The 21,055-nt window shown below is 48.8% G+C and overlaps 1 protein-coding gene across 1 annotated transcript in view; it reads right to left on the reverse strand.

The window, feature by feature from the left end:
- Positions 1-3,085: 3,085 nt before the first annotated feature.
- The window catches only part of Evc2 (EvC ciliary complex subunit 2), an 85,591-nt gene continuing 67,621 nt past the window's right edge, over positions 3,086-21,055 (reverse strand). The window contains exons 15-20 of the mRNA XM_052736051.1: positions 17,162-17,389; positions 12,823-13,034; positions 11,171-11,258; positions 9,022-9,218; positions 6,496-6,597; positions 3,086-3,753 (exon numbers count right to left, since the gene is read on the reverse strand). Coding sequence (XP_052592011.1) covers positions 3,486-3,753; positions 6,496-6,597; positions 9,022-9,218; positions 11,171-11,258; positions 12,823-13,034; positions 17,162-17,389 — 1,095 coding nt within the window. The 3' untranslated portion in view covers positions 3,086-3,485. The remainder of the gene's footprint in view (positions 3,754-6,495; positions 6,598-9,021; positions 9,219-11,170; positions 11,259-12,822; positions 13,035-17,161; positions 17,390-21,055) is intronic.

Here is a 21,055-nt window from a genome sequence, read left to right on the forward strand (position 1 = left end):
TAAGAGGTAGATTGCCCTCCCTTCCTCCTTTCCTGTCTTCCCTGACCAGACATTGACTGAAGGCTCAGCAAGATTACCATTTCATCTGTTCTTTTCACTTGCTACTTGCTATTTACCAGAGCTTTGTATGTCATTAAATATTCATCAACATAATTAAAAAGCTAGGAAGCAATGATAAAACTAACACATAACATTATATTATGTTACAGTACTGTCAGCACTGGTCTGTCAATTATATATCCAGGCAGCCACTGGCTGCTGTACTTTAGGCATTGGCGTGTGGTGGGCACCCAAGGTGGCATTTTGTCTGCAGCTCACACCAATACGTCCTCAGAGGAGCAGTTTCAGCCTCAGTGATGAAGGGTGGAGATGCTCATCCAGGGCCCCACAGCCCATCACAGAGGTAAGCAGAGCCCTAATCCAAGCCAGTCTCTGGACAATGGCCACCTGAGCACCCTTTCTGTCTCAGGGCTTCTTCATGCACTGATTTAAAGCACTTATAGTTTTCCTAATACTGTCCTCAACCAGTGTACCATTGGTGACACAGTCTCCAGTTACCTCAGGGAACAGGACACCATTTTAAGTAGATACTTCATGTCTGCTTCATTATGGTTAATAAAGTTTTATTTAAAGCCCAGCCAGCCATTCCATGCATTTAAATTGATGAACAAGGACATTAAAGCCATCAGAGGTGAAATTACAAAGCTGGAGTCAGACACTCCTTAGATGTCAAAACCAGCAATAAGCCAGAACTTAGACTCTGAACACTGAAACTAGAGGGGCATTTAATAAAGCAACACATGTACCATGCTTACAAAAACATGATGGAGTGGCTTTTGTCCCCTCTTTTCTGTTGGGCCATACTGAAGGTGGAACCTAAGGCCTCATACTTGAGAGGTAAGCACTAAACTCTCTTCCTGTGCCCCAGCCTTAAGAGACTATTATGACAGAAGACACACCCACCCTGCCTGTCTCCATGCCTCATTTTGTCCCCCAAGAAGTGCCTACAGTCCACCCTTGATAGCCTGAGTTTCTGTATCTAGGGATTCAATCAAGTGTGGATTTTAAATTAATTGAATTGGGTTTGTATTGAATGTGCAAGGCTTTTTTTTTTTCTTGTCACTATTTCCTAGACAGCAGTCTAAGAGTGATTTTCAGCATGCCTCATTGAGTTAGACATCATAAGTCACCTGGACACAAGTTTAAGTGTAATGCGAAGATGCTGAAGGCTCCATGCAGATTCAGTACCGCTTTACGGAAGGGGCTGAGCTCCATGGCTTTGAGGGCTCTACTTGGTCCATGAGCTAGCGCCCCACAACTACATTTGTTTATCTGCTTCTATTAACAGCATTAACAGGTCTACAGCTAGAAAACGCTGTGCTTCTCAGTGTTTATAATCATGATGAATTATCCATATACCGTTTTTCTCCCTCTCTCTCTCTCTCTCTCTCTCTCTCTCTCTCTCTCTCTCTCTCTCTCTCTCTCTCTCACACACACACACACACACACACACACACACACACACACACACACACACACAGAGCTACTGCATGCCTCTCTGTTCAGTTACCTCAGGGAACTAAGCACCATTTTAAGTAGATGTTTGACATCTACTTTATTATGGCTAATAGAATTTTATTTAAAGCTCAGCCATTCGGGTATTTGAATTGAATTTTCTTCTTGGTAAAATTTTGTTTTCTCAAGGGTTAATCATCGGTGTGCACTGTGCTAAAGGTTTAAAAACAAAAATAAGACCTCTTTATTTTAGAGGTACAGAATGAAATAATGACGATGGAATCGTAGGAAGCCTGGGATTTGCTTTGAATAGCTGTGGCTTTGCGGGAGGGCTTCTGGCCCTCAGAGAATGAAGAACTTCAGCCTCCCCTCACCCCATCATCACTAGTGCAGTCTCCTAGATGCACAGTGGCCCACAGCACTGAGACACCTCCAGATACAGGGTAGTGGGTGAGGTGCCCACAATTACTTCTGAACCTCAGTACTACAAAGCGAAAATCCTTCCTGTCTATGTTCCACCTACCTACTGGATCTTATATGAGAAAATCAGCCTTCTCCAGCCCTCTCTGGAATACAAAATGCTCCCTTTGCGTCTCTACTAATGGAGTGATGTAGCTAATTGGCTCCTTAGGATGGTACCCTGCTACTGGGATATCAGTACTGAGTAAGGGGCCCCTAAAGGAAGCTGGAGGAAGAAGGGCATAGATGTAGTTTAGGAGCTTCAGCAGTGGCCTGTTCTTCCCCTTGCTGTCATGAGATTCCCTTCTTATTAGCTTTCCACCCTGAGGAGACATCACGGGACTGTCAACTATCGTGAGCCTAGGAGGATCAGGGAACACAAAGGTCCCAAGTGAGCTGTGAGGGCTGGAGATGGCTTCTCAGTATCTGCAGAGATGGTGGAGCCCTGTGGTAGTTTGAATGAAAAGGGCCCCCATAAGCTCATAGGGAGTGGCACTATTAGGAGCTGTGGCCTTGTTGGAGTAGGTGTGACCTTGTTGGAGGAAGTGTGTCACTGTGGGGTGGGCTTTGAGGTCTCCCATGCTGAAGCTTTGCTCAGTGTGACCCTCAGTTCACTTCCCATTGCCTACAAGATGTAGAACTCTGAGCTACCTCTCCAGCACCACGTCTGCCTGCACACCACCATGTCCCACCATGATGATAATGGGCTGAACCTCTGAAACTGTAAGTCTCCACCTCAATTAAACATTTTCCTTTATAAGAGTTGCGGTGGTCATGGTGTCTCTTCACAGCAATAGAAACCCTAACTAAGACAAGCCCTGAACATGTCCATTGACCAAGGCCCAGAGAATGGACCAAGGCTTGGGCTTGGCTTCTACAACTTCCCAGCTTTAGGGTCCTACTTCTCCTGAATGTTCTCACTGTAAAATGAGAAAAAAAAAACAAAAACAAAACTCTACCTTGAACTGGCAACAAAAGGACTGGCACATTTGGGCCTTGGTAGGAAAGGATGGGTCTTTCTGTTGGAGCCCACCATGGGGAGCCAAAGCATAGACGAAACCAACCACAAATCACCCCCACACAAAGCAAAAGCAAGGTCCACTATTATACATTCATTTTAAAAGTTCCTTTTAATGAAAAACAGAATATGTAATGCACATTGTAACATCAGAGAGCTGCACCTTCCTCTAATAAAATGGTGGGAACCCACCCCAGCAACAGGCAGCAGTCTGTGTGAGAAAGGTGGGGTGAGGTGGGTCCCCTCTAGATCTTGGCCATGTGGACATGGCAGAAAGGTGTGCTTGTGTCCTGTGGCACAAAAGAGAGTGGACCAAACAGAAACTCGGAGGACCAGAGTCACTGAGCACTGGAGAGCCAATGTGTGGCACTGCGTCTATGTTGCAAGTATGTGTATATTACGAGCTGTATGATACGGACAGACAGACCAACCCAGGTGGGGCTGGAGGAAAGATACACCTGGTTTGAGACACTCCCTGGTGCTTGCCCCTAGGTCAGTCCAAGCCCAAGGCCCTGCTGGCCTTCTTGGCATTCAGGAAGTTCTTCTTCCTCCTGGGAGGAACACGCAAGGCGATCTCAGGCTCCCTTGGACTCCTGAATACAAAGATCTTCTCTCCTGTGTTTAATACGTCCATGGTATCCTCCCCCGTGATAGGCATGGGTGCCAGGTCCCCAACAGGCTCTAGGGACAGCTGTGGCCAGCTTCCTTTTCCGGGGAACATCACCCTCTCCTGGACAGGAACATACACCTTCTTCAATATGCTGCAGAGAGAAGAGAAAGTTACATTCTGTATTCTGGGCCCACTCTGACCCTCCTTAGTGTTCTGACACTTCCCCAGGAGAAGTCCTCCTTAGGTCCCGACACCCCAAAAGAGTGTCATTTTATTTTATTTCTTTAAGGATTCATTTTTGTTTGTGTGTCTCTGTGGGTGCCATGTTCATGTACTGCCCATGGGTGCCAGGAAAGGGTGATGGATCCCCTGGAGCTGGAGTTACAGGGTGTTGTGAACTGTTCAATGTGGGGCTGGGGACCAAACTCCAGTCCTGTCAAGAGCAGTATCTTAGTCACTGTTCTTTTGCTGTGAGGAGACACCCTGACCAAGACAATCCTTATAAAAGAAAGCATTTAATAATGCCACTCCCTGGTGACTAAACATTCAAATCCACGAACCTCTGGGACCATTCTCATTTAAGCCACAAGCACCAAATACTTCTACCCACTGGGCCATTTCTCCAGCCCTAAGTGCCATGGAAAAGTGTTTTTCTCCCCTTTGGTCACTGGTGGTCCCTAAAATCAGATGAAATCTATAGTGGGGTGTGCTGCTGGCCACCCTCACTGGCTCATAGTGTGAAAGGTTCAGAGGTCTCGTGAGCCCACTGCACCCTGTTAACTTGTTGTCTGGAATATTTACACTATGGAAAGAGGCAGATTTCCCTCCATCTCCACTAGTCATCGACCAGCTCCCTGGTAAACACTTAAAAACCCACCCCACAGACCTCACCCTGGAAGCAGGCTCCAAACAACTGCGAGAAGTTGAATAGAACGCATCTGAGACAATGCGGCACGCTTAGGAATTCCCCCATGACAGGTCCGCTGGAATCCTGTCCCTGGAGCCCTGGCTGCCACTGTTGCCATTATAATAGCTCCTGAGAGCCACATGTGACCTTACAGCCACAGGACTCTCCCCTGGCTCCAAGCAGTTTGGTGTAAGGCCGTATCGATAGGGTCCACCTGGGAGGCTCCTGATGTGCAGGTTCGGCTCCACTGCCTTAACACCCCTCCCTGAAGCCTGGGAATCAGTTCTCTCTGACACTGTCTGTTCTGGAGACTGGGACCACCATGTCTCATGGCTAGTACCCACTCTGTACCACCAGCACAGCACAGCATGGGTATGGGAAGAACACCTTACAAGCAAGCAGATCTAATACCGTTTCTGGTCTGGACTTGAGCTGACTTCTCCTGCTCGATATCCTGATCTTATTTCTTGGGTACTGTATTCTGATATCCAATCGTGGTGGTTTGAAAGAAAATGGCCCCCAAAAGGAGTGGCACTATTAGGAGGTGTGGCCTTGTTGGAGGAAGTGTGTCACTGTGGGGGCGGGCTTTGAGGTCTCTTTTGCTCAAGTTTCCCTCAGTTTGACTGTCAGTTGATTTCCTGTTGCCTGAGAGATGTGGAACTTTCAACTATTCCAGCACCACGTCTGCCTACACGCCACCACGCTCCCCACCATGATAATGGACTGAAACTCTGAACTGTAAGCCAGCCCCAATTAAAGGTTTTCTTTACAAGACTTGCCGTGGTCATGATGTCTCTTCACAGAAATAACAAACCCTAACTAAGACACCAATCAATGGTTCCATGCTTTCCACAGCAGACAATCTATGACATGGAGTCTCAAGGACCTTCATCTCTGAGAAACTATAGAAGGGCAGGGCTTGGACAGCCACCAATTCCAGAGTAAACAGAGTGATACTTTTTAAGTCATTATGTGTCCAGCTGATGTTACTTTGTGGTGCATATGTGTGGTATATATGCATACCCAGTAGTTCCTCTGATAGTATACATATGTGTATATGCATAGAAGCCAGAGGTTGACATCTGGTGTCCTCAATCACTTCTCCACCTTGTTTCTTGAAATAGGGTCCCTCACTGATCATGGAACTCACCAATTGGCTGAGTTGGCTGGCCAGTGAGCTCCAGCAGTCCTCTTGTCCCCACCCCCCACCCCACCCCACCCCCAGTACTGGGATTATGGGGCCTTGCCTGATATTTTACTGGGGAGGTGGGGATCTGAACTCAGGTCCTCATGCCTGCATGGCGGGCACCTTACCAACTGAGCTACCACCCCAACCTGAGGCTATCACTTTTTAAAGCCACTATGCGCCACCTAATGTGACATTTTTTCCGATCTCCTCTATTTGGAACCACAGGAGACCCTCGTTCTGTGGTTCTGTGGCAATGTGAAATGGCGTGCCCCTCCCTTCCCTCTGAGATCTGAGTATGCAAAGATCACAGACAAGAGAGACAGGCACTGGCAGGAAGAGGCAAGCCAGAGGCTCACAGGAGTGGAGGGGCAGTCTGACAGTCCCAAGCCCACGGCCACCACTCCCCTCCCCAGCCACAGTCCTGGGCCTCTGCACTGGACCTCCCTAAACTTTGGTTTTAGCATCTCCACTTTCTAGAAGGTTCAGAGTAACAAGAAGTAAAAGGGCTTTGGGAACAGTAAAGTCTGAGGAACTCGAAGGAATTTATTCTTTTTCTAATTATATCTCATTAAACCCTGCTATTAGCTAAAATAAATACAGTAATTAAAATGCTAATAAATGTTAGGAGAACATTCTCCTACTGAGAGCTACAGGCTTGTCTTCAGCTTTTAAACCAAGACCAGGAAAAAAGGTGTGTTGTCCTCTGGGGAAGAACTTTCCCACCCTCTCCCTGGCAATTTGGCCATGCCCCAGCCGCCACCACCCCACCATCTCCCTCCCACGCCTGGACTCCTCACCTCTCCTTCTTCCGGCGGGCCCAGAGCATCCTCTCCAATCCTTGACTCACCAGATCTGCTCTCAGTCTGCTGTCCAAAGCTTGCCACCAGCCCTGGTGTTTCCTGATGCAGAGGGAGGGTGTTAAGAGTTTAAAAATGAATTAAATCTGATTCTCAAAAAAAAACCTCTGTGGGGCTCCATCCCTTCAGGTGGCCTCTGGCTGCCACCCAGAGCCCTGAGAGATATGCTGAATCTCACTCTCAAGCCTGGTCCATAGGTCATCCCTGCCTGGAGGGGACCACAGGCGATGAGAGACAACATCAATCAGGTGGAGGCAAGCCATTTAAAGAAGGGAGTCCTACGGGGGTGTTTGAAGGTATGTACTGACTCCCGGGTCCTCTGTCCCCAGGGTTCACACTCAGTGCAGGTGGGATTTTCTTTTATGTTCCACAGCATCCTAGTGCTGCAGACCCGGGGGCACACTGGGAGCGTGCAGATATGCTATGGATACAGGGATGCAAACATGGACGCTTGGAAGGTAGTCAGGTAGTGTTGGAGGCCACCTGGCTGTGTAACTCCAGGCTGAAGGAGACAGACTAAGGAAGAGCTGTTGTGGGCCTTGGGCTCAAGCCAGCTCAGGCCAGCACAGAACTGAGAGAGCTGTCACTGTGGCTCCCAGATACTCAGTAAGGGATGGGGACAGTTGCCCTTAGGAATCCGTTACCTCCTGAACTGGCCTCTGGTGGCTGGCCTTCCTGCAATGGACATTGGGGCTTCTCTGGATCTCACATGTCCCTCAGGACCCCTGCTCTCTTCTAGCTGCCAACTTCTATTACTGAGAACTCAAGACTCCGAGCTGATGTGATAACCAGGCACCAGGGTCCCAAGAGTGACTGCTCCACCCCCAGGGCCTGACCAGGAGCCAGAGCAAAGAGAGGGAAGACGCATGCTCTTCTCCTGAAAGCTCTCTGAGTCTGCCAGGGCCCAGCCCAGCCTGTCAACCCCTTACAGGCTTAGAGACAAGGTGCTTCAGAATGGGGTGTACAGAGACTAGAGAGAAGGAACCAGGAGTCAAGGCCACACCCACACCCAGTCTTCTGACATGCTCACATCCAGCCTTCTGATCACATCCACACCCAGTCTTCAGAACACACTTACGGTAGACTAGACCTCTGACCACACCCAGTCCTCCGGCTATACCCATATCCAGGCTTCTTACTATACTCACAGCCATTCTTCTGGTCTCACCCAAATCTAACGTGGATAACCGTGCTGGACCCACAGGCTCTAAGACAGCTCTTCCAGCCTCTGAGACTCCTGCTGTGCTCCTGACTTTGTCTCACGCTGGCTCTTCTCACCATAGCCTTTTTGTCTTCTGCAAACTTAAGTCTTTGAATCAAAGTTTATAACGAATGAAAAGAGACTGCTCCTTTTATCAGGAAAAGTAATGTCCCTCAGGACACACTGGGGCACACCTGGACCATGTCACCAGGTGCCTAGCTGCCAGGTGCCTATCCTAGCTGCTAAGGAGCTTTTCCTGACTCAATTCAGACCTGGACCACAACACTAAAGAAAAGCCCTTGTGGGTAGATCTGCGGCGAGAGGGAAATGGGCCCCAACCGTATATCCCAGAACAGGGGAAAGTCACACACATTATGCCACAATGTTGAAACTCATCTGAAACTCACATAAACAGCAGGAAATGCAGTCTAGTGGCACAAAAACTGGGCAGGAGTAAGGAAACTTGCTATGTCCCAAGGTCTGAAAAGCAGACAATGAGGATATGCACACAGCATGCTCATCAAACCTTGGCATAAGCCTGTCCACCCTGACCTAAGATGATTTCATTCACATTCCCTCTGTCAAGGTAGGAAAGCAACAGACATTTGGCAGAAATGGTGCTCTGAAATTTGAACTTGGGTCTTCTCCAGGCATATTTGGGGTGCGGGCTGCAGGAGGGGCAGCCTTCCCTATCAGTCACAGGAGACACTGTGGTGAACTCTGCCGCTGGGCCCAGACACTGGACACATGAGGCATATTAACCACATTATCTACTGATGATTTATAAGCCATTTATCAGAGCATAACCCCATTACAAACTTATAAACAACAGAACGTTCACATTAATATAGGCAAAACACACATGCAAGTACACACACAAACATACCTCAACACACCCTAAAACACACACGTACACATACATACACGTTCACAAAACACAGCAGGGAAACATGCCTGCAAAGGAAGAAATATAAGCAAATGCTAACGTGAATACTTTCTTCATTTCCTCTTTATGTACTTTTAATGTCTTTTTAATGGTATGTATAATAAATATTCTGATGGCCCTAGAGAAATGTGTATTCTGAAGACTCACTTGAAGTTGGTGATAAAAGTACAAAGTAGTGGCCCAACTACTCAGGTTTACTAAGACTTGAGCTCTGGGCAGCGAGGGACTGCTGGGACAGTCCACAGGTGGCGCTTTTCTCCCTCTGCTTCTACCTGGTCAAACCTGGCTTCTACAGACAACCTCCCCGCCCGGAGCTCACCTCCTCTTGCCCTGTTCAGCCTGCTCTCCGCTGCTCTCATTCTCCACTGTGTGCTCTGAGTGCTTTTCACTGGCTGTGTCCAGCAGGGCCAGTAGCTGAGGCTGCGAAGCCGCTGGAAGCACCACACTCAGGAGTCGGAGTAGTGTGCTCCCTGGCACCATTGTCATCTTCGAGAGGTAGGACACCAGCCGCAGTCCCTACGGGAACACATAAAGGAAGAACTAAAAGCCTTGGCTCTCTCTAGACCTGCCGGGCAGCAATATCTAATTCATGACATTCTCAAGGTTTTTGTTGTCCTGGGGTAATAAATATTTCAGTGGCTCAGCCTGGAAAACATTCTGAATTCACAAAGCTGTCAAAAAAATGTCTGTGGTCAGCAGCCTTGGCACCCACAATGTCTCCGACAGCTCACCCACCCCTTCCAAGTCAGCTCACTTGAGCAAGCCAGTACCACGGCACAGGAGCCCCAGCCTGCATCAGGGCAGTCAGGCATATTTCTCCATCTCCTGCTCCACTTCTGGGAGGCCCTCGGGATAGTGCAAGCTCTGGGAATAACTGAGTGTCCCTACACCAGTGGGTGATTAGAGCCACTGCTCCACAGACACGTGAAATGCCACTCGGCAATGAAAAGGAAGGGCAAGGACTCTATGGTGGGTGGAAATGGCCTGTCTCCACGGGATGTAGGCTATGCGGTACCATACATGCAGCACCTCAGCAGAAGATGGAGGAAAGATGGAGGATGGACGCATGGCTGCTGGGTTTGGGGATGGTGAGAGTGGCTGTGAGCTGACACACAGCGAGGTCTCAGCTGGGTTGGAAAATTCGGCATCCTTGCTGCGGTTTCAGGAAATCTATGTGATCACTGGACGGAAAGCCGCACGAACGTTTCATGCCAGATTTGATATGGTCCCAGGCAAACCCAAGGAAACAGGAAACGAAAGGTGGATGGTATAACTTTCTATACCCTAACATGCCCAAATGATTGCAAAACAAAAAGCTTAAAAATGTCCTGACTCCGCCCCCCCTCACACCTTTTGCTGCGCGCCCTGTCTCACTGAGCCAAATGCTAAGTTCTTGGGTCATGATTTTATTTCTCTTTATGGCCCCAATTCCTCATCTGTAAAGTGAGACTACCAATACTGTCGCAAAGGGTTTGGTGAGGACACAGTGAGCTAGGCTTTTCCCAGTGTGGTGGCACATCACTATAATCCCAGCACTTAGGAAGTGAGACGGGGGCTGCCATGAGTTTAAGTTGGAGTGATGCCCTGCTGGGTGGCCATTGTTGGTTCCCTGTGGGGCGGCTACCCACCAACCCCCACGGATCCCCCAGAGTTTTCTTGAGTGAGAGCAGCAGGAAATATTAGATAGAAGGATTTAGAGTGTGGAGATAAACAGATAGAAAATACAGGATAGCCTCAAGAGGGTCTGGAACCTATTCCAATGAGCCCCGACTATCTCTGCCCTAAGGCATTTATAGAAATGCCAAGGGGTGGAGCAAAAGACACCCCCCACCCCTCCCACCCCCGCCAGCACAGTCAAGTGCAGACCATCTCAGACATCTGCACTCAGGCCCATGGTCTAATCATCCTCTCCATGCAGACCTGCTGGGTAAAGCCACTAGGAACCTGAAAATGGGCTCCCACAGTCCCCCTGGTCAATCAGAGCCCTCCCCTGGGATTTTACTTAGTGGGGGACAAATCCAGCAAAGCCAGGCAGGGGTGTGGAGAATCTGAGGTCAGGGCTGCCAGAGCCTGATCTATATTTGGAGAAAGTTCATGAGTAGACAGAGTGAAGAGAGGAAGGGATGAAGAGCCCTCTCTATCTGCTCTGCTGTGAGGAAGGACTGTGGTTGTTACGAGAATCGCTGTTACACTGCAGTGTGTAGGGAACATTGGCAAGAGAGATGTCTGTACACACCAGCCAGACACAGCCATCTCAGGCCTCACGATAAACGGGACATGTTGGCAGTAAGGAGACTTTGTCTTGTTCTTGGGGACAAAGAGGCTTAATACCACGGCTGTCATCATTATCATGCCTGCTGGACCTGGGCTGATCATGAACCTGAGACTGGACCATCCTCATCTGACAGAGGGAAGATGTCCGTTCTGAGAAAGGGAAAATGTCCACGGATAGGGACAGGCCCTCTCACCTGGCTGCACAGGCTGTCCATGGTGTCAGCCTCCATGCTCTCCAGAGAATCTTCCAGCACTGCACTGTTCTGCCGCTCCTCTCTCAGCCTAGAGTAATGAGAAAATCCAGAGGTCCAGCCCAGCCATAGGGAGCTGACAGGACATCTGTCTGTTTAAGGGACAAAGGCTCAAAGGTGAGAGCTTCAGGAGGGAAAGGAGGAAGAGCTGGCCTGCTCCTCCTCACCTGGACCACTTCCTACAGAGCACAGGAGGCTGACAGAGTGGAGCTCCTGTGAGCTGTGGCTCTCGGGTGCTCTATGACCCTGTTCTGAAAACTCAGCTTGATCCTCCTGTCTAGGACTGGGGAGACCAGCACCTGGGGCCACACCTGCTTCTGCCCTGTGCTGAAGCAAGGGCCAAAGTCACCGTCCACAGATGGCCACAGACAGCCCAGCTGCCACCTTGCTACAAGAGGCTTGCTGTGCCCCCATGCCGGCTCTGTGTCAAAGGTGAGGCCACTGATCAGCCCCACAGTCCCAGTGGCAGGCACAACCCAAGGCTTGTGCAGCCACATCTCAAATCCAACCCCGGATTCCTGCAGATCCCCACAGGGAGCAGGAGAACATGACAATAATAGTAAAAAATTTAAAAGCCCCGAAATGAATCAACACCTCCGTGTTCACGCCTCCCTGAGAAGACACTCAGCCCCTCTGTCAGTTAATTCCATGCAATCCATCTGCACTTTGATGCTGAGTTCACCCAGGAAACAAACTCAAATAAAATCACTGTCCTCTCCCCACCCAGAAAGCAAGTGGAGTGCTTCCTCCAGTCGATTTGTGTACTTGTAAAAACCAGTCAGTGCGTGCTGTATACAGTCTGTATCGGCTCCTTTCCACACAGACACCCACAGGCTCAGTGGGGAGCTGGAGAGCTGCAAGAAATGGTGTTTCTCTGGGAGCAATGAATGCCACAGGCAAAAGCTAATTTTCTGACGTGAATTGTGAAAGAGCAAAGAACGAACGAGGCTGGAGTCTGTCTACTTTGTGGCTGTACAGAAGCAGGGTCTGAAATTGTAGCTCAGTGGAATCAGAACAGAGCCCTTCCTATGCCAATGCTGCTCCCTGGCTTTAACACTGTGCCACCATGGTGTAAGATGTCACCAGGTGGGGAAGCCGGGTAGGGACACGTGGGACCTCTCTCTAATACCCTCACAACTTCTTATAAGCTTATAATTATTTGAGAATAAAAAGCTAAAAGGGGTCCCTTGAGGTGGTGGCTTAGCAGAGAAAGGCACATGCCACCAAGCCTGACGACCCAAGTTCAATCCCCAGGACCCACGTGGCAGAAGCAGAGAACCGACTGTTGCAAGTTGTCCTCAGACCTCCACATATGTGCTGTGGTGCATACATGCATACACACACTCAGAATTTTAAAAATGTTTTTAAAAAGTTAAAAAATACTATTAGTAAACTTCAATGATATATTTTTTTTTAAAAAAGACAATGAATCATAGAAGATATCAGAGAAGAAGAAAGCTGGCATCCTTCAACAATAGCAGCCTGTACAGAGCATGGGGATGGATGGCGTCTAAGGCATGAAGGTGAGAGGCCAGGTCCCTCAGGCCAGAAGACCCCACCCCCACCCCACTTAAGAGTGTAAACCACCCACCCACCTCTGCTGATGCTGTTCCAGTAGCTTCTGGCCCTTGTTCAGGGCTTGCCGCAGCATGGCAGAGACCTGCCTTTCAGGATCCAGCTCCCTGGCTTCATCCAACCCAGGTCCATCAGTCGCCCACCGCTGCCAGCTCTCCAGGACCTGCTGCTGCTCAGCTGCTTCCTGCTGCACCAGCCGCTCCTCCAGCTTCCTCTCCAGTTCCTGCAGCTCCTGCAGAGGAAGGAGCAGGGGTGAGGCCCACTGATCCTAGGTCAGCAGGAGCTCCAGAGGTCACTGAGGCAACAGTGTAAGTATCTCAATAGCTGTGTCTCCTGAGGGGTCAGGACGCCCCTTTGTGGTTGAACATCCCTGAAGCTGAAGTTAGATTCTGGTTAGATCAGAATGGAAAGCACCAAGCTACTTTCCCAAGTGCCGCCCACATGTACTTACAAAGGGCCTGCATCCTCAAAAGATTGTGACAAGTACAGTATCATTTGCATTGTGAATTTTTACCTCCCCACCATCCCCACAGTTTTCTAGAAGAGCATGGGAAATGTCCTAAAAGGGAGATCTGATCTACTATATGTTGAGACATCTCATGTTATGACTACATCACCCACCTCATAAACGTTCATAAAAGTATCTTTTAAACCCATGACCCAAAAGCCTCCGGGCTGCTATGCTGTGGTCTGGGACAGCCTACTCCAATCTCTTTTGAGTTCATGTTTGCTTTACTAAACACATTTCTGCTTAACCTTCTGAGCCTCTGAACTGAATTCTTTCAGAAAGGTAAGACCCAGAGACCTCAATAACAGTAATTTACAAGTGGCTGCTCCTATGCCTCTCACCCAGACATGTCCTGGGTGGCTCTAAGTTTCAGACACCGCACATAGTGCCCTAGATTTAATGACAGCTCAATAAATATTGGCTAAAGTAACACCATTTTTGCTTTTGATCTCATGGTGCCTTAGAGCAGTGGGTGGCAGAGTTGGAAGTGTGAAAACTCAGGCAGAATCATGCAACAGAGTGACTGGGACACCTAGACAGTGAAACACAGGAAGGCACCTCTTGGGCTTGGAAATAGAGGCTCGGCAAGTGATATCAGGCTGCAGACACAGCAGGGGTCATTAGTCTGGGGTTACTCCTCTTCCAAGCAAGCCCAGCCTGTTTAACTTTGCCCATCTTTGCCACCTGGTCCCCACTGCATCTTCTGATAATCCAATTTCACAAAAGGAGTCTAAATTGTTCACTGAATGAGATGCACACCACGGACTTTCCTTAGGAATTGTTTCTTCCAAAGCTTTTCATTTCATGCTTTTTAAATTCTCCAAATGCTCAACAGCTTAGAAGCTCATTACCAACAGGAAAGTACTTGGCACAGAGCGATCGCGCTGCAGAATGAAGAATCCACAGAGAGCAGAGCAAGGCTGCCTTCTCTCCCCGTGCAAACCGGGAAGATTCAGCCCGTCCACCATCTCACCGTCAACTCAGGAATGTGTGGTCTCATTTTCTCTCAGTTGCTTCTGATGCAGGACATACGGGCTCTGCCCTTGCAGGGCACTGTGATGAGAAGCTCTGACATCACTCAAGAGCTCTGAGATGAAATGGGGAAGGCAGGTGTGTTCCCGAGGTAGTCGAAGAGCAGACATCTGAAGTGAACAGTATTGGCCTGGAGGGTGCACCTCAGGCACTCAGATGCCTTAGTGTCTCACTGTCCAGACTCCCTAAATGACCTTGGGCATGACTTTCCTTTTATGGGGGGGAGGTAAAATTTTGGATATTTTTTTTTTTTGAGACGGAGTCTCATTTTGTACCCCTCATTGTCCTGGAACTCCTTATGTAGACCAGGCTGGTCTTGAACTCACAGATATCTGCCTGCCTCTGTCTTCCAAATGCTGGGATTAAAGGTGTGCGCCACCATGCCTGGCTGCCTCTCCATCTTAAAGACTCATTTCCTCTAACTAGATTTCGGGACACTGGTCCATCTCCATGACAGTCACTTCCAAGTGAAGCACTTGTTATATGTTTTGACAGTGGAGGCTTGCTCCTGTCACTAATATTCTGAGCATCTTGAATGGTGGTACCTCTGCATGTGCCAAAATGGTCACATGGCTGCTTCCTCCCCTTTAACCAGTTAAGCAAGTGAGTTTTGTAAGCCAATGTCCTTGTATTAAATTCCTGGAAATGCCTTATGTTCCTGGAAAAAACAGCCTGGCCATGATGGATTAATTATTCTAACCGATGGGTGGGCTATGTTAGCTGTTATTTTGCACACAAAGTTCACAACTGTGTTCACAGCTGCAGATCTGCCGGGTACCACCTGGGTCTCACGTTGGTGTGCAGGTGATATGAGAATGTCATATAATATGAGAAAAGTGAACAAGGGTCTTTGTTCCAGTGTCAGAGCATGGATCTGGTGATGTTTTGAGTAAGAATGACCCTTATAGGCTCATATGGTGAACACTGGGTCCCCAGTTGGTGGAACTGTTGGGGAAGGATTAGGAGGTATGGCCTTGTTGGAGGAGGGGCTGGCTTTGGGGTTCCTAAAAACTCATACCATTCCCTGTGTGCCTCAGTTTTCTGCTTGTGAATCAAGACGTTTCTGCCACCACGCCTTTGCTCTGCCTTCATGCATTCTAACCCTCTGAAGCAGCTTGGTTAAATGCTTTCTTTCATACGTTGTCTTGGTCATGGTGTTTTGTCACAGCAATAGACAAGTAGCTAAGACACTCAGGTTGCTGGAGCCAACCTAAGAAATGGATGCATTTGTGGCTGTCAGCGCAGGTGTGTAACTTCCTGCAATAGTCTGGAGAGAGAGTACGTACCTGGAGGCTCCGGTGTTGACCTCCAGCTTGTGGATAGCTGAGAAGTGAGTGGATCCTGAGGGCTCTGATCTAGTCAGTGTATGATCCATTTATGGATTCATAACTTGATGGCATTTTTTTTTTTTTTTGAGAAATGAGGAAGCTAGAAGCAGGACCTGGCTGGAGGAAGTAGGTCACTGAGGGCATGCCAGCAATAAGACTAGCTCTCGCCTCTGGCTACTTCTGCCTTTTTCTGCTTCCTGGTCACCATAAGGTAAAGCTGCTCTGTACTACCAGGTACTCATGGCATGATGCTGTGCCTCACCACTGTCTGAACGCAGAGGAGCCAGCCACAACTTTGTAACTTTGTGTCTTTTTTTTTTTAAACCCTGAGTACAGTTTGTGCTTCCCATAGAGTCTTAGATGTGTGGTTCTCTGCTGTAGTGTGGTCAACCTACCAGGGGCCACACCCTTGAAAGAGAAACTGTTCCTTTCTCTGAAGCTGTCCATTGCAATAGCTCCTCAGCTAGGGATGGTCTTCTTGCAAATTCTTCTTTCCATGCCGGGACTTGAGCTTTCTCCGGTCTTGGGCATGTCATCCCAATCACTATGAGGTCCTATGTGCAGCTTCTCTCTTGAGTGTGGAAAATTCTCTCCTTGTATTTATCTACCACTTTTCTGGGACTTGAAGTCCCTCAAGCCTCCTCTTTCAAAATAACTCCTGAGTCTTGGGAGGAGTTGGGGGAGGGGTGGATATGATCAATAGACGTTGTATGAAATTCTCAAAGAATTAATAAAATATGAGGGAAAAATCCACACATAGGTGCTGGAGGGATGGCTCAGAGGTTAAGAGCATATGCTGCTCTTAGAGAGGACCTGAGATCAGTTCCCAGCACCTTCATCTGGCCGCTCACAACTACCTGTATCTCCAGCTTCACGGGAGCCAATATTTCCCTCTTCTGGCCCCCATCCTCACTTATTCTCATGTGCACATACCCACACACAGACACACACACACACACAAATCACATATTTAAAATAAAATCTTTTTCAAAAACCTACATATAAAGGACCTAAAATTGGTCCTCAGAACTGCTATATCACAGCTTTTGTTTTGTGGAGACATCTCTTCAGCCTGAAAGAACACAGTTGAATGACAGTGATGGAGACATTCAGAGTCAAACACACAGCCTGAGGCACGACTGCATTTGATGTGCCCTAACTGAAAGACCATGGTGAGCTTTTGTAGAATTCTTGAAGAGATGTTACCAACTGGGACTCATTGTGCCTGAGATGGAAGAGGCATCCAGTTCTCCGTGTGTGGAGATTCAGAGGGTGTCTGCTCAGAGGCAAGGGCCAGAGCCGGGAAGAGGACAGGGCTGGCTAGGGCATAGTGCTCTTGTATAAGTAGTAAATCCTATACAAAGTACTTGGTCCCCACTTCACATGCAGGACATGTGGTAGATACCTATGCTAAGTCGACGAAGCACCAGGCACTTCAAGGAGCCGATGGTGTGGGTATGGTTACCTTTTTCTAGCCCTAACCCCACTCACCGGGCTGTGAGACTCCAGGATCTGCACACAGGCTGACTTGGTCAGTGTCTCGGATTCACTCAGCTCCTCCAGCAGTAGGTCTTGAATGCAAAGCAAGGCCGTGTAGACAGAGAGGGTCTCAGCAGCCCGGGCCACCTTCTGGAACTGCAGAGCCACAAGTGACTCAGCAAAGTGTGCCTCCTGGGCCTCCAGCCTCTGCACCCTCTCGTGGAGCAATTCCCCTCGAACCTGGGGAAGGGGACAGAACCAGAGGACCTGAGGGGCTGTGTGGTTGGTATATTGTGCACCCGAATAAACTTATCTGAGGGTCAGAGAACAGAACAGCCATAATATTAAACACAGAGGTTAGGCAGTGGTAGCACACGCCTTTAATCCTAGCATTCCAGAGGCAGAAATCCATCTGGATCTCTGTGAGTTCAAAGCCACACTGGAAACAGCCAGACATTGTGATTCACGCCTTTAATCCCAGGAAGTGATGGCAGAAAGATATATAAGACGTGAGGACCAGGAACTAGAGCCTAGTTAAGCTTTTAGGCTTTGAGCAGCAGTTCAGCTGAGATCCATTTGGATGAGGACTCAGAGGCTTCCAGTTTGAGGAAACAGGATCAGCTGAGGAATTGGCAAGGTGAGGTGGCTGTGGCTTGTTCTGCTTCTCTGATCTTCCAGCGTTCACCCCAATACCTGGCTCAGGTTTGTTTTTATTAATAAGACCTTTTAAGATTCATGGTACAGGGCTGTGGGGAGGAGAGCCCACTACCTCCCAGAGAGCACATGCTCAGGACCCCCGAGGCCCTGCCCAGAAGACGGCAGCTTGGGACTCAGCCAGGAGCAAGGCAAGGTCTCAGCTGCTGAGGACACCAGGTCAGTGCCCTTCACGTTCTGTGTGTATCTTCAGAGGTGAGAAGACCTGGTTCTGTCCACTCGCAGCCCTTCACAGGCTCCCCACATCCTGGGGGATGACGGTCTACACCTCTTACCTGGTTCCGAGACCCTTCTACCAGGGCCCAGGCCTTCTGTCCAGGCGGGCTCAGCTACACCTAACCGTCAAAGTGTCTTGGCTGGGGTTGGTGACTTTGCTCTGACTCCACTGCTTTCCACTTCCCCGCTGCTGCTCGCACCCAGCCCCTCATTCTTCATGCTGTCTCTATGCTCCCTTCATTCCACGCTCCCCTTCCCGCCTGCCAGGCCAGCCATCAGGAAACAGGCTTCCATCCAGCAGGGCCCCTCCTGCTCCGCTATAATTTCAGCACCTGTGTGCTTCTGTTCTCTACTGTCCGTGCCCCTTACATTTTCTTATTATTATTGTTTTTACAGGTGTGTGTGTGTGTGTGTGTGTGTGTGTGTGTGTGTGTGTGTGTGTGTGCGCGCATATGCGCGCGCACCACAGAGTGCATGTGGAGGTCAGAGGGCAACTTGTGAGAGTTGGTTCTCTCCCTCTATCATGTGGGCTCCTCTACCAGGGATGGAACTCTGGTCATCTGGCTTGGCAGCAGGTGCCTTACCTACAAAGCTGTCGCTGAAGCCCCTGACTACTTTGTTTCTTTTCTTTATCCCTTCCTTCCTCAAACCTGTATCCTCCTGCCTCAGTCTCCCAACACACTTCCTAGGCTTCTTCCTACACTGATGCTGTGTGCTCATTTCCTGAACCTGGAAAAGCAGGTCACCATGTGTGTGTTCCTGTCCTCAACCAAGGAGAATAAAGGGCCAACCAAAAAGAAAGGTGGGCAATCTGCATCTCTTCCAAGCTTTTCATTTTACCTGTGAACTTTCTGGAATTTCATCCAGGATAAACAAAAGAAAGAAGTATGTCCATTGTCAGGAATGGATGAGTGGATAAGTGAAATACATCCACCAGGCAAGACAGGATTTGATAGGAGACAGGAAGGAAACCGCATTGGGATGAACCTTGAGGGAGTCAGACTTCGTGAGAATCATCATTCACAGAGGGACAAACACTGTGTGGTCACACTCGGTGGAGACCTGTGGTTCCCAGGGGCTGAGGTGGAAGCAAATGGGGAGCCGCTGTTGAACTGGTGTGGCATTTCTGTTTTTGCAAAATGGAAATTTCTAGAGCTGGAAGGTGGATTAGGACAATGTTGAATGCTCAACCCGTGAGTTGAGCCCTTAAAAGTGATTATATTGGTAAACATTCTGTGGTATGATTTGACACAATAAATAAATGAGAACAAAGCTCACGGGCCTCGTCCTGTCACACAACCTGTTTTAATATCCACGTTTGTACCTGATGCCTCTGTAGCATCAGCAGGACAGGTCACTAAGCCAAAGCTGAGGCTGAGAGGAGACCATGGCCCAGGTCGCTCCCATGATTGCCCAGCCCTCCCTGCATGTCCTCCTGAAGACCCTAGCCCTGTTTGAAAGGCTCAGACCTGCCCTTCAAGAAGCACTGAGGCTTTGAAACAGGGAGGGGTAGCAGTGAGTCAAGACAGGAACAAGAGAGGGAGGGTGCTGCTGCCTGGAAGGATATTCAGAGGCTTTTGGCCATGGAGTACATACAGGCTGCAAGTGGCTACATTCATGCATAGATGCTGCTGTGCCCCCCCACCCCTTCCCCCACCCCAGCAGCCCCCCCCCCCGCCCCCCGCAACAGCACTGAGCACCAGGACAAACACAACACTGCCCAGAAACACAGGCTTGCTAGGGAGAGGCCAGGTTCTCAGGACGGTGCGCTAGACCCAATCTCTGTCCAATCTGGAGAACCAGGTAACCATCCTGGATGGGTTTCCAAGGGAGCTGAAACTAAATAGGCAGAGGCCAAGAGCCAGCCAGAGAAGATGGACTGTTCTACCAGAGCCCGGGAAGCTTTCCCTGAAACTCTGGGCTTCCGGTCTCTGAAGCCCCTCTTACCTTCTATCATCATGTGGTGTTTGCTGACCTCCACTACTGAACCTGCCTGCTTTCTTGGACCCTAATCTAAAGGGCACAGATTCCTATCCTGTCTTTTAAATGGCCGAACATGCTTTGTATCACAGAGTGAAGTCCTTTATCCAGGAAACTGCCAAAGATACACTGACAGTATGTACCTCCTCCGAAGTTTCCAAAACAAAAGATTGTCTCAGACCTCACCTCCCCTGCCCTTGACCAGCAGAAAGTAGTTACAAGAATGACAGCCACGCCCACTTTCACTTACCTAATAGAAACTAAAGTCAGGAATGTTGTCCATGGTCACACCACCTTGTAATGGCCTCCCATCTTTGATAAATAATAAGAACTCCTGAAACTAAAGTAACTTGCTTTTCTAGCTTGTTCCCTGTCAGTAACAGTCAGCCAGGAGAGATGCTTTTCCATCTCCTAACATCTCTAAGCTACTGCTCACCTTAATTAATTAGCTCCCCTAAACCTTTCTTCTGCTCTGTAACTATCTTCTCTGTCTCCCAAATAAATTCCTCTAAAGACCGACTTAAGAAACTGCAGATAGAAGATTCAAAAACCTTCCAAAGTAATCAGGTTGTACACACTGTGAGGTGGCCCCATGGCCATGGAAAACAGCAGAGGGTGATCCCTCTCCAGCACTCTGAGGGGAGAAAAAAACTAATATTCTGGCATCTTTTGCTAACTCCTGTTCCCAAAGCACAACCTGACAGACAAGACTCATCTGGACAAATCCATGCAGGTGATAAAGGGCCATGTTCTGGGTCTAGACAGATGTTCTTGGACTCAACAGTGAGACTCCAAGTAAGCTGGTAAATTTGCGAATGTTGCTATGTCCTCATGATACTGCCAACACAAAGGGACTCCATGCTTTCTGTGTCCTTTTTGTTTTTCTTTGATTTGATATTATTTTTGTCTGATTGGTTTTTTGTTTGTTTTTATTCTCTCTCTGCCTCTCTCTGTCTCTGTCTCCGTCTCTGTCTCTGTCTCTCTCTCTCTCTTTTG

Source organism: Peromyscus californicus, unplaced genomic scaffold (assembly GCF_007827085.1).
Source record: "Peromyscus californicus insignis strain IS unplaced genomic scaffold, ASM782708v3 Scaffold_13__1_contigs__length_99412109, whole genome shotgun sequence".
NCBI classification, from domain to species: domain Eukaryota; kingdom Metazoa; phylum Chordata; class Mammalia; order Rodentia; family Cricetidae; genus Peromyscus; species Peromyscus californicus.